Genomic DNA, 14,044 nt, shown 5'->3' with positions numbered 1-14,044 from the left:
GGGAAACATCCACTAATTTCCTTGCCCCATGTAAGTAAAAGGAAAAAGAACAAATGAGAGAGGTAGGTGTACCTCTGTCTTAGGCCAAATGTTCTTGTTCCTTTTGGCAGCCATATTTATATATTTTTCCTTTTAATCCACACAAAAAAAAGTTCTGCTTTTCTATTTAATAAGTGTGAAACCAAAAATTCTTCCTGTGTTAATAAAACCCTGAGATCATTCGTTTGTTTAGAGTGTTGTGCTAATAATGACAAGGTCATGGGGTTTGATCCTAGAGTTAAACTCAGTGATCCTTGTGGGACCTTTCAAGCTCAGAATATTCTGTGAAAAATAAATAAGTATACATGAATTCTGCTGGTTTTGCTGAAAGTGATCATCTCTTTTCCATTGTGATGATCCTGACTAGCGATCCAAGCTAAACCTATGTGCTACAGAAAACTGCCTTTACGCTGGACTTGGCTGCGAGTCTGCAGAGAATTTAGGGCCTTAGAGTATTGTTATGCTGAAACCTGGCATTGATGGCCAGTGCTTTCTTTTTTAAATGAGAGGCAAACAAAATGAAGTCTTGACCTCTTGCGCTGCTTGAAAGTTCTTGGACATGTTTCTTCAGAACAAGGATGTTCATCCTATTAATGAGAATCCTGGAGGAATTCCAGGTAGTTAATTGCAGTTTATTCCACCTGTCTTTCTGATTAATGAAATGCTCAATTATATTCTTTATTTCTACTGTCATGAGTGTTCTTTTACCAGCTAATTCTGTGAGATACTCCAGCACATGCTTTACCGAAAGCAGACAAGTAGTTGCAACAGCAGTGTTTGGTCAAAGAACACATCAATTTTATTTTGTGGAGGTTGTTGACATTTGCTACATATGTTGGGCTGCATTGAAAATAAGAATGCCAGTAATGAACAATTATGTAAGAGTTCCCTTAGTATTGAATTTTGTTGTGAATAACCAATTTCTCTTTGTTTTAAAAAGCCTGGGATAAAATTTTATTTTGTTTAGTTAATTGAAGTAGGAGTCACTTCCTAACTGTTGGTTGCTAAACCAGAAATCTCACTTCTCCTTTTCATTAGAGGAGGCATTCCTCAGCTGAGAGGGATTTGACCACTGAGGAAGGTGTCTAGAGAAGGTCAAAGATAAATCCATGACATATAACTGAGTTGCTCTTCACAATAGTCTTTTGACACTTGATTAAAATTTAGATTTCTGTATACTGCTTTTCTAGCCCACGATTTCTGTGCTGGTGCACACTTTGTCTATCCTAGCATCTGTTGTTTATTCCTATATAAATGACTGTCTCTGTTGAAAGGACTGGTCTGGGTTGTGTGGTGGTGCTTGGTTATTTTTTCCTCTGATTTGCTTGAAATGTTCTCTAAATTGGCATAAAAAAAAATGCTCACGTAGTAAACAAAAACTTGTGCAGTAGCATGTTTTCCAGCAACATGTACTCTCAAATATTGCTTTAACTTCAAGAGTTTTGTAATGTTGTAAACATCTTCTCCTTCTGAAGATGATAGTATTTAAGATTATATCAGCCTAAGTGTTAATACATCTTTCTGAAAATTGATCTATTTGATCTGCTGAATTTTAGTTCAAAGTATATGGCTAAATTTTGGAATGTAAATTCTTATTCAAAAGATTAGAGAATCTGTAATTTACTAATACAGGAAAAGATGTGGTTTGTGTCTGCTGTAATTCATAACAACTAAAATAGTTGGGTTGTGTTTAATGGTGAGTAAACTCACTAATGCTGTTGCTTCATACCTGAATTTTAAAATGAGGAACACTAAAACTAGGTTAATATTAGGGAATTGATTGGAACAGTACATACTCCACAATGTTATCTCCTGCCTAAACTGAATATTTTAAAATACTAGAAACCAGGACATGCATAAACCTCCTTTTGGTTAAAACACATCACTGTAGTGAAAGTTTTGTAAGAGTTCTATCCACTGAAACCTTTGGTGTGATGGACCAAATAAGATCTGCAGGAATGACAGTGTAAACTGGTGTTTGTAAAGTATGAATTTCCCAATCATCAGAATTTGCACCACACTTAAATATAAGTATGTAATTACTATATGAAAATATGGTCTTCCTATTAGTGAAAATTACATTAAGTATTCAGCTCCAAATTTCTGGGAGGTTTAGAGTTTACCAGACTATCATATGTGTTTTCTGTGTACCTTTAAATGTTTTTTTGAAAATGACAGTCTGTGAAGGAAAAACAAGTATTGAGTTTAAATGTGTCATTTAAAAACTTGTCAGTCTTCAATTGAGGAGGAATTTCAAGTTTTTAAATGCTTTCATATTGCCACTATGCAATAGCAGAATCATTCTTAATTTATTTGTGAATACATGAATAGTGATTTATAAATAATATGATAACCAAGTATTCAAAGAGGAGTAAAAAATAGTAAATAAAAGACTTACCTAAGATACTTCAGTTCTTGTCTTACACATGCAGGCTTTATAAGTCATCAACCAAATGAGACTGTATTTAATTTCGGGAGCTGCAGCCATTTTGACAGTAGACCCAGTGCCTTTATTTCCTCTTTATTTCTGAACATTCATCAAGAGAAGTCTATGATGTGCCATCCTACTGACGTACATATAAAAATAAAGTGGTATTCCTGGGATATGTTTTATTTGACACCATAAATGGGCTGCATGGGCCTTCCTGTTCTGTTGCTGTGTTCTGTTGTTCACTGTGGTATACTGAAAACCATTCTGCTATTCTTGAAATGCTTTTTGTGCTCTCTTGTAATTTCTTTCAATTGCTGTGTGTTTCAACAGGGGAAAGTCTGTAAGAACTATTACTTTTGAGCAGTTTAAGGAAGCTCTTCAAGAACTCTCCAAGAAGCGATTTAAAGGCAAAAGTGATGAGGAAGCACTTCAGGAAATGTATAAACTAATTGAAGGAAAAGGCCCAGGTTTAACTGGAGTAACGGGATGTTACTGATCTAATGGACAGATTGTTTCTACCTGTCCTTTGTTCTACTGCAGTGTTTTTATGTTCACCGCTTCCCTCTACAATGCACAAATCCAATTTCTCTGTGAGCCTAAAGGCAGCAATCGCTAAGCAGAATGGGAGCAAAGACTGTGCAACAACTGAGTATTGCACTACTATGTGTTCTTGTGTGGCACTGTCATTGCTCCTTCTAGGAATTGTACTACCACCTGGTAGCACCTCAGGAATGTCCAGAGCTCTTGTGTCTGCTTAGAACAATCAAATGTTCATGAAGCGTGGTGCATCCAAATCAAAAAGAGTAGAATGACATTAGAGCCTCAATAAAAAGGTGTAAGATATTTTGTGAAATACCAAAAAGCAAAGGTATCTTAAAATACATTTAATTACACTATGTGAATCCCAAAACACTGGAAATCTTGGAATAATTATCATGTGGTCTGGTCTTTGTTTCTTGTTTGTTGCAAGTCTGTCAGAGTTATGGTGTTCTTTATTTTTAGTTTTAAAATACTGGTATTAAGCTTTGTATGTGAAAAAGAAGCTATAAAGTGTACTGTACATAAGCTTTTAGGTGCCCAGGCTAGGCAAGCTTTTATCCAGTATTTTAGGAAATACTGGAGTATTTACCATCAGCTTGAATAGTTCTGTCGGTGTAGTTTATCTCCTTAAAATTTGTGATCCGCCTGAATTTTGCCTGTAAAGCTGTGAATGAAAATATGATCTTTTCAGAAACTGGTTCTCTACAAATGAACAGTGTAAATATCAAGTGGAAAGATCTCTTTGGAGTTGTAAAGAAAGTCAGCTTTTTACAAGAATTTATTTTATTAGTCTTCTACTCTTATTTAAAACAAGTGGTAATTTTGATACTTAAAATATTGAGCCTTCCTTTTTGTTCTTCACTTATCTTAATAGATTTGAATAACTTCTTTATCTGTTAAGGAATTCTTACTTCAATGGTATACATTTTTCTAGGCCTCACTCCTGATTCCATTTTTGATATTTCAGCAGGCAGACATTGAAATGATCAGTGTCTGCTACTAAGGGAGCAGTCTCTTTTTGTGGGGGGGCATGGATGAGATGCAAAGTAGCATCATACAGGTTCTGCAGAGGTATATAAGTATGCCAGCAACAGCAGGAGAGTGGAGAGGGAATATAAGCCAGTGATGTGAGGCTTGACTGTTCAATATGTGCAGTTCTGGGAGAGCTGAAGAAGTGAAGAAAGGGGGATCAGAATATCATCTTCTGCTATCTGGAAAAGTAAGGGGTAGGAGGCAGAGCTTAAAAAAGAGGGCAATTGCAGGCTGAGAGTGTGCGTATGTAAACCAAAGTGTATGTAAAACCCAGTTCCATGTTTGTTTTCTCATGCTGATTTAGTTCCTGGATGGTAAAAAAGACTTGCAAACTTGGCAATTAAAGACATAAAAATAAATGAATACATGGTCACTCTCCTCCTGCAACCCAGGAGTGCAGATATGAAATCTCTACACAAGCTTTTAAGTGATTAAGGGAAGCTTGTGGATAAGAATGCTTCAGTAGCACATGGGGAATTTTGTGTGTTAGCTTCTTATGTTTTGTACTAGGTATTTTGGGGAAGTAGGCAGCAGGGACAGTATGTCTGGACTAAATGGCAGCCTGGGAAAGCACTCCTTCAGCAGGACAGTTGGAAAGTTTGCCTTCACATCAGACAATGAGGCTTTTAGTGGATGTTGTGATAGAAGATTTGTTTTATCTTCTTCTGTTTGTCTTCTGCAGAATGTTGTAGAATTACAAAAATCCTGCTTGTGCTTAATGTGGTTGAGAAGGCTCAGCAGCCAGACATTGAAACCAAGTGAATTTCAGGCTGCTTTCTAATCTTGGAACAGAACATGTATGCTTTACCTTTGTCACACAGGAAGAAAAACACAGGAAAGTGATAAGGGTTAATGAAGCCAATGGCTTTATTAGCTCACTTGGTAGGGATCTGTCAATAGAATATACAGTGCAGGTCATGTAACTTCGACAGCTTGTAAACAGACATGTAAATAAAGTCTAGGCCCTCTTAATTGTCCTCATTCCTACACAAAGGTTACAAAGAGCAAAACTGAAGTTCTTTTTTTTCTTGTACCAAGAGCTGTGTGCCGTAACAATGCTGAATGCATTTCTACACCTCCTGGGGAACAGATCCATGCTTTGCTCGTTGTTTGCTGTTAAAATAAAACCAGCTGAACTTCAGTATATATTCATGAGGGTCCTTGACATAGAAATGCAAAACAGTTTCAAGTGCAAGGACACTAGGAATGATCTCCTTGAAACATTCTGCTTACAAGAGTGCTAACTTAAAGCCAGATCAGATTTTTTAGGACTCAATCCAGTCAGATTCATGGTGAGGAGTATGGATGGCAGAGCAGTACAGCAGCAGCAGCAGCACTTTAAATCTAGATAATGGGTGCTCAGGAAGATGTTGATGTGGACAAGATCATATTCTCATCAAAATGTACCTGTTAGGGCAAGAGCAAGGAAGCCAGAGTGGAAGCCTGTTAGGGCAAAAGCAAGGGAGCCCACAGAGTGTGGTAAATGAGACGAAACAGTTGTTGCAGCAGAAGTGCAAAGAGGCCTAGGGATTCCACTTAAGACTGTGTACCTCTGCTTGAAGACTATACAGTGGTAGTCTGAAAAAGCTGCAGGACATGGTCTGGACATGCATCTGCTGCTGCTGTCCAGCACATGGACACACATTAACATGTTGAAGTCTGCAGAACTGTCATTAGCATACCAGAGTCCCTGGCTCTATTAGGAAGAAGTCCTAATAGAGCATCCATGTTGCATGGTTCAGAGAGCTCCTGTGTCTTCCTGGAGGTCAGGGCAGTGGTGGCCACTCTTGTGGGAGATATGCTGTGGTAAAGGTCCTGAGATTCCAGATGGTGGGAGAAGATGAAGAGGAAGACTGATGTGGTATTTGTGGAGAGCCAAGCTACACAAGGTGAGGAAGGAGTGACAGCTGGAGACCAAGTAGACAGAGGCTATTGAGATAGAGAAGGCTGAAAGCTTGTGGCTTCTGACAACAAAATCACAGATCTGTTCCACCTGCAGTTCTTCATTTCAGGGTACCAATAGTATGCTGAGCACTGGTGAGGATCAACAAGACCCATCAGAGTCAACTGAGCTTGAATTTAGTGCTCATACAAAAGGGGGAAAATGAGTGACAGTGTTGACCAGCACTATCTCGCACTGTGGGAACAGGCAGGTTCTTTAAGGATTCTTGGTTGAATGAGAGCTGGTCATAGATGTGTAGTTATATCAGGCCTTAGCATAATGCTGTGTGTTAGTGAAAATCTGGAAAGGAGCTAACAGTCGCCGAAGATTCTGCCATCATGAATATCTCATGTGCTATTACACTTGCCTATTCCATATGCTACACTCTGGCAACACTTCTGTACCATGAGTCACGAGTAATGGGTACCAGTCACAGAAAATTACTGAAGATTCTTCTTGTGGATGATCAAGGCATGTATTTTCTGATCTCACCTGATGTCTCAGGAGTTTTATTGCTTGGTAGGTGCTAGGGTTTGGGATTGTTGTAGATGCATGGCCAAGATTTGTCCAGCCTCCTAACATGGACCTCTTCTTCCTCCTCCTTGTTGGTGCCCAGAGTCCAGCTCTGGAAGTAACCTGGAGCATATAATGAGGAACTGCAGAGCTCTAGGGGTGAGGTTGATGGGTATGGAGCCCAGATCTTGTTTTGCCAATCCCAGGAGGAGGAAAGATTGGGTAGAAGTGGACTGACTGTATGGCTTCTGTTGAAGATGGTAGGACCAGAGAAAGAAGATTGGTAGGACCAGAGAAATGAGGCTGTCTTAGTTTGAAAGACAGGTGTCTGCTAGGAAGGCAGAAGCCTCCCTTGGAATGGAGAATGTAAAGCCCCCTCCTTCTGAGTTATTATAATTTTGAAATCAAGGGGCTCTCAACGCCAAGGATGTGAGGGTAAGAATAATAGTTCTTTACTACTATGTATAACAAGGCAAACAACAGCAATAACTGTGGCATTAACAACAAACAGAACCAGGAATCTTGTGACATCCTTCTTGGCCGAGACAGGAAGGGATGGAGGAGAGGCTTTGCTTCACAGAACCTTGGGGCAGTCTGATCCCTGTGCCCCTGCATGACTCTGAGGAGCACTGAGCTGGAATGGCAGGAATGAGCAGGAATCTTGGGCTGGTGGATGAGATGTATCAGAAGCTCTGTGGTGGTAGCTGAAACTGCGGGAGGTCCCAGAAGGACAGGGTGTAGATTCCTGTCCTGATTTGGAATAATTTAGGGGAGAACCTCTAAAAGGAGTCCCCTAAAAATGAGCCTCCACCACCCCTTCCCCCTCCTGAGCCCTGGGTTCGGGAAGGAAAATACCTTGGAGGAAAAGTGGAAAAAACCAGTTTATTGACAAAGGAATGATGAGGGAGGCTACCCCTTGCAGTCTCTGGGAACGAGTCCTGGGAAGTGTGGCACAAAGATATCTGTGTGCACATGATCTCTACATGCAGCAGACCCAGTGGAAGACCATAGAACAAGGGATTCAGCGCTTCAGAGAAGCAGCAGCAGCAGCAGGCCAAGCGAGCAGCCGAACCAGAGAGCAAGCAGCAAAAACGGCAGGCCCCGCCGAAGAGGGAGGGGGGCAGCTGTTAGACATAACAATGTAGTCCCAGATACGGGATAGAGGACAGCGTCAACCCAGAACATTCCACCCTTTATCCCATATCGTGGACACACAATAAAAACTTTCATCTCACTTACTCAGACCTTGACACTTACACATTTCCGTCCATCTTACTTGCTCAGACCTTTGACACTTACACGTTTCTTTCTGTTTCATGTCTGACTGATCTAATGTGCAGACAATGGTAGAAACACTCAGCACATACGAATCCTACACCACATTCAGATCTTCCTGAGGTACACGTCGTATTGTTCCATCTTCCTGCATTATCCACCATGTACAGTCCTTGAGCAGAGACAATTCCACGGATGGGTTTGCCTGTATTCGAGGCAGGGTTGATCTATACTGTCTTTCCCAACAAACCTCTAACATGGGCCACTGGGACTTTATCTCCATCTACTACATTAAGGTGCTGGGACTGAGCAGGACCCGCTCGGTTGGTGGAACCTCGAGTGTTAACTAACCAGGTGGCTTTTGCTAAATGCTCCTCCCAGATTTTTAAGGACCCCCCCACCCAATGCTTTCAGGGTGGTTTTTAACAGCCCGTTGTACCTCTCCACTTTACCTGCAGCTGGTGCATGGTAGGGGATATGATATACCCATTCAATACCATGTTCCCTAGCCCAGGTTTTAATAAGATTATTTTAAAATGAGTCCCATTGTCTGACTCAATTCTCTTGGGAGTGCCGTGCCTCCAAAGACCTGCTTTTCAAGGCCCAGGATGGTGTTGCGGGCTGTAGCATGAGACACAGGGTAGATTTCCAACCATCCCGTGGTGGCTTCTACCATGGTCAGCACATGGCGCTTGCCTTGGCGGGTTTGAGGCAGTGTGATGTAATCAATCTGCCAGGCCTCCCCATACTTGTACTTAGACCACCGCCCTCCATACCAGAGAGGCTTCATCCGCTTGGCTTGCTTAATGGCAAGCGCATGTCTCACAGTCACGCATAACTTGAGAAATGCTGTCCATGGTTAAATCCACCCCTCGGTCTCGTGCCCACTTATAGGTGGCATCTCTGCCTTGGTGACCTGAGGCATCATGGGCCCATCGTGCTAGGAACACTCTCCCTTGTGCTCCCAGTCAAGATCTATCTTCACCTCTCCTATCTTTGCAACTTGATCTACCCGCTGATTATTTTGCTGCTCCTCATTAGCTCTACTCTTGGGGACATGGGCATCTACATGGCAAATATTCACAGGTAGGTTTTCTAACCAGGCAGTGATATCTTTCCACTCTCAGCAGCCCAAATTGGTTTTCCTCTACGCTGCCAGTTCGCCTCTTTCCATTTCTTCAGCCACCCCCACAGAGCATTGGCTACCATCCAAGAATCAGTGTACAGATAGAGCCTTGGCCACTTCTCTCTCTTTGCAGTATCTAGGGCCAGTTGAATGGCTTTGAGGTTCAGCAAATTGACTGATCCACCCTCTCCTTCAGCAACCCCTGCGACCTGTCGTGTGGGGCTCCATACAGCTGCCTTCCACCTCCGACCCATCCCTACGACACGGCAGGAACCGTCAGTGAATAAGCATAACATATTTCCTCTGCTGGCAACTGGTCGTATGGCAGAGCTTCCTCAACCCGGGTCACTGGTTCTTGTTCTTCATCTGCAACACTGAAACTTTCACCTTCAGGCTAGTTTGTAATTACTTCCAAAATTCCAGAGCGATTGAATTTCCCCACTTGAGTGCATTGTGTAATGAGGGCAATCCACTTGCTCCAGGTAGCACTGGTGGCATGGTGGGGTGAGGGAACCTTTCCTCTAAACATCCACCCTAGCACTGGTAATCGGGGTACCAGGAGGAGTTTGTGCTTCCATACCTATAACCTCTGAGGCGGCCCGAACCCCTTCATAGGCCGCTAGAATTTCCTTTTCTGTTGGAGTATAGCTGGCTTCAGACCCTCGGTAACTTCGACTCCAAAATCCCAGTGGTCGGCCTCGAGTTTCCCCAGGCCCTTCTGCCAAGGCTCCATGACAGACCATGGGCTCCCGGCTGCAGAGTAGAGCACGTTTTCACATCTGGTCCCGTCCTGACTGGACAAGGGCTACCGCATGAGCATCTCCTGTTTGATCTGAGTAAAAGCGTGTTGCTGCTCAGGGCTCCACTGAAAGTGTTTTTTTTTGCGAGTTACCAGGTGGAGAGGGCTCACAATCTGGCTGTACTCTGGAACTGCATTCTCCAAAAGCCTACAGCCCTAGGAAAGCTTGTCTCTTCTTTCTTGTTGGCTGGTGGCGACATCGCTGTGATCTTATTGATGATAGCAGTGGGAATCTGACCTGTCCATCTTCCCACTTAATTCCAGAACTGGATGTCTCGAGCAGGTCACTTAACTTTGCTCTTCCTGATAGCAAAACCAGCTTCCAGGAGAATCTGGATGATCTTCTCTCCTTTTTCAACACTTCAGCTGCAGTGTTCCCACACACAATGATGCCCGCTTCCCAGGACTCGTTCCCAGAGACTGCAAGGGGTAGCCTCCCTCATCATTTCTTGTCAATAAATCGGTTTTTTCACGGCCAGTGCACCAAGAAAATGTCCTGGTTTGGAATAATTTAGGGGAGAACTCTAAAAGGAGTCCCCTAAAAATGGAACCTCCACCACCCTTCCCAGCCCTGGGTTCGGGAAGGAAAATACCTTGGAGGAAAAGTGGAAAAAACCAGTTTATTGACAAGGAATGATGAGGGAGGCTACCCCTTGCAGTCTCTGGGAACGAGTCCTGGTGAAGTGTGGCACAAAGATACCTGTGTGCAGACGATCTCTACATGCAAGCAGACCCAGTGGAAGACCATAGAACAAGGGATTCAGCGCTTCAGAGAAGCAGCAGCAGCAGCAGCAGGCCAAGCGAGCAGCCGAACCAGAGAGCAAGCAGCAAAAACGGCAGGCCCCGCCAAGAGGGAGGGGGGCAGCTGTTAGACATAACAATGTAGTCTAGATATGGGATAGGGGACAGCGTCAACCCAGAACAATTCCCTAGGATCGGACTCTGGCAGTGAATTCTCCCCGCACTGAGGAACAGCTCGTCTGTGCTTCTTCTGATGTCGAGAGCGAGAGGGAGCAGCTACCCCCAGTCCCGTCCTTTACCTGCCCCCATAATTCACAGTATCTTCCCCCTCCGAGAGAAACTCCCCGAGACAAAAGAAGTGTAGCCGGGTGCTACACTCCTTTCCAGACTTTGGCCACTTTGTTTTGCTTAAGTACCCAGTAGTTTTTCCTAGCAACTTATGCAAAAAGATTTTGTAAGGACAAAGGGAAGAAATCTAACCCCCAACAAAAGGCTACTCAGCAGGGAGGGAATAAATCTAAACATGGAACAAGAGTATCTTTACAAACTAGGCTTACTAGTCTGCTGAGGAGACTTAGACCAGTTATAGAAGGTTACCATAACTTGAAGATGAAAGATCATTAAGGGCAGAGCAGATATGTCTAGATGACAAGCCTGACTAGGGAGGTTCTTGCCCTTCTGTAAGTGCAGCAGGACATGGGGTCTGTCTCTAACACCTGCACACAAAAGCATATAGTATGGGGAAAGCAGGGCAAATTAGTTCCAGAGATGCGGTTCTCTGGGATTGTGCAGGTTTGTTAACACAGGTCTTCTAACTGGAATGCTGCACTGGATGAATAGAGGCTCTTCAGGAAATACATGGAAAGAATGAGGAAGGGGGATTGTAGCCTCTATGTAAAGCCTCTATGTAAAGACTTATGTTGACAGCATCTAGCTTTGGAACGAGTCTCATTAAAGACTGATTGTAACATTAAATTGAAGAAGGATTCAGCAACACCCTCACTTAAATAAACAAACTACTCTAATGTATTTCCCTTTCTGTTTTGCCTTCACCACCAAGAATGAAAAACTCCTCCTCAGAGAAGTGTTGGCACACTGTTTTTGTGGAAGATCATATTAATCAGGCTGCAAGATCCAGTGAATTGGGACCATGTAGTGACTTGAACTGCTGAAATGCTGGAGAACTGGAGTTAAGGGGCTAGTCTTAGAGAGGAGGAAAGGAAGGGGTATCTTTGAGATGCGAAATGGGCAACACCTGATCTGCCCTTAGGGCTGGATGTTACATGGTCTTCTCTTGATGGAGCTAGAGCACTCGGTGTCTGTTTTGAACGTGTGATATTCCTGAAGTCCCGTAGGTTTTCTCAGTGCTTTTCCTTCTCAGGAATTGGTTCTGGAGAGCTTTTGGGAATGATGCCATGCTGTGTGCCGAGCTGCCCAGCCCAGAGTTCCCGCAAGCTTGCCAGGGATTGTGGTGCTGAAGAAGTGAGCCCTGTGCAGCTGCAGGGGTGTGGTGCTGCAGTGCCCCGCTCATGGAGCCCTTTGCACTGTGCCAGCTGCAAAGCTTTTGTGGCATTTGCTTGGGTATTGAACTGTGAGCTTTGTCGAAAGGATGGTAACGTGTGCTGACAGAAAGTGAGGAATGCTCCCTTGGCAGCAGTGAATCATCTTTCCTCTTCTTTGCCTCAACTTTGTTCTGGAGGGAAAAGACCTGAAAGTGTGGGAAATCTTCCAGTCTCACGCTGTTACCTTGTTTTCATGATTGCGGCAGTAGCTTCATATGATGTGTCTGGCCTTTTGACACATAAGTTGATTTTATGGGGTCTTTTGAGTCGATGAAATCCATGCAGTTTTCCTGCTGCAAACAAGCCAGGCCAGTGCAGCTGCAGAGCTTTCAGTGGATATATTTTTCTTCAGCAAACTACTAGATACAAAATACATGTTCTTGACTTCTGTACTCATTTCCTTTTTACTGTAGTTAATTTCTTTTTCCTAAGGGCTGATAATACGTTTCTGTAATTCAAATTCTAAGAAATAATGAAATGGATTGTGTTGCTTGCTTTGTAAACTGCTCCTTCATTCATTTGTTCTCTTGAAGTAGCAGGCAAAATCTGCTAAGCTTGCAGAGTTGTCTTTCTTGACAAAGGTCAAGGGAGGAATATGGCATTTGTTAAGGTTTCCAGAGTTCAAGGACTACAGCTTTCACTTCCTGTCTTTAGTTTAATGGCTATTTCAGACAGATAGAAATTGGACTACTGGTAATACAGAATTTTGATGAGATGTTGGATTCTTTTGTTTTGTTTGACCACACTACTTACCTGTAGTGTGGTCAAACACTGGAATAAGTTGCCCATGGAGGCTATGGAACTTTGGAGGTATTCAGGACTTGAATGGAGAAGTTTCTGTGTAAGCCTGTTTGAGCATTGGTTTGACAGGGATTTATGCTAGATAAAAACTCATATTCAAAGATTCTTTCCAACCTAAATTGTTCTGTGACTTAGTAATTTTAAGTTTTGATAATCTTCAGGGACAGAGAATCCCCCACTCTTTCCGGGCTTGACTAACCACAGTGGTGAAAAGTTCTCATGTGTCTAATTGGAATTTCATATCATCCAAATCATGCCCATTATTGTTTACTTCTGAACTGTCTCTGTTTCTGATGTAACCAGTCTGTTGAGGACAGAAATAAGATTTGTCTCTCCCTTTTTTATTCTCAGTGTTGATAAACACATTCCATCATCTTTTCCATGTATGTCACATGCTGCAAGCCCCTTGCTGTCTTAGCAGCACTTCTTTGTGGAGGCTAACAGAGAGTGAGGAAAAGTACTGAATTGCTAAGAAAAAATGCACAAAAGAAATTAATAAACCTAATTTGGAACACTAAATTATTAGTTTGATTCTGTTGTGCTAAGTAAAACTTTCTTCTAAAGAGAGAGTTTTTTAAAGGTAGAAAATAAAAAACTGAAGTTCATGGGCACCTTCTATGATATGCAAACTTTGTGGTTAACTGTATGTGCAAATGAAAATGAGGGAAATGAAAGGCTTCTCTGGTCTCACAGAAAAAAAAAGGGAGAAGGTTGGCCCCAAGGGATTTATTGCCTTTAGAATAATGTAACTAGAGAGATTATATAACTTACTCTAGATAGCAGAATTCAATTCAAGCAGAATTGCTATATGACAAGGCAGAAACATTTGTATGTGATTCATTGTGAAAAAGAAGGGAGAGTAGCAATTTTCTAATGTGGAAACTCTCATCCAGCCCTTTGTGCTCGGCACTATATTTCTTCCTACATTTTTCTTCACTTAAGAAGGATGATCAGTTTTCTCCTCCCGCCCCCCCACTTTTTTTTTATTTGCCTCCCAATATCCTTGTGCAATTAATAATGAGCAGTTGGGTTGTAGAGAAGAATGAGCTTGCTGCCGCTCTTTCAGTTTAATCTGCCTGGTTGGTTTTGTTGTTCAGAAACAGAAAACCCATTTTGATAAAAACAGTTGGTTGCACATTCAGTTCATAAGGGCTGTTCACTAAAAATAAGTTATCAGCTCATAAAGGAATCTCTATAGATAAGCTTTTCATATTAAGACACTGAAAGTAATGGTACAGCTAAT

General features: G+C 42.3%; 1 protein-coding gene across 1 annotated transcript in view; it reads left to right on the top strand.

Annotated features, from left to right (window-relative positions):
• TPPP (tubulin polymerization promoting protein) overlaps window positions 1-14,044 on the top strand; it is a 75,202-nt gene that overhangs the window by 28,148 nt on the left and 33,010 nt on the right. The window contains exons 2-3 of the mRNA XM_066323578.1: window positions 2,801-2,948; window positions 6,296-6,301. Of these exons, the coding sequence (XP_066179675.1) occupies window positions 2,801-2,948; window positions 6,296-6,301 (154 nt within the window). The remainder of the gene's footprint in view (window positions 1-2,800; window positions 2,949-6,295; window positions 6,302-14,044) is intronic.

The sequence above is a fragment of the Sylvia atricapilla genome, chromosome 1 (genome assembly GCF_009819655.1).
Source record: "Sylvia atricapilla isolate bSylAtr1 chromosome 1, bSylAtr1.pri, whole genome shotgun sequence".
Lineage (NCBI taxonomy): Eukaryota > Metazoa > Chordata > Aves > Passeriformes > Sylviidae > Sylvia > Sylvia atricapilla.
This window is presented reverse-complemented; position numbering and strand designations above follow the sequence as displayed.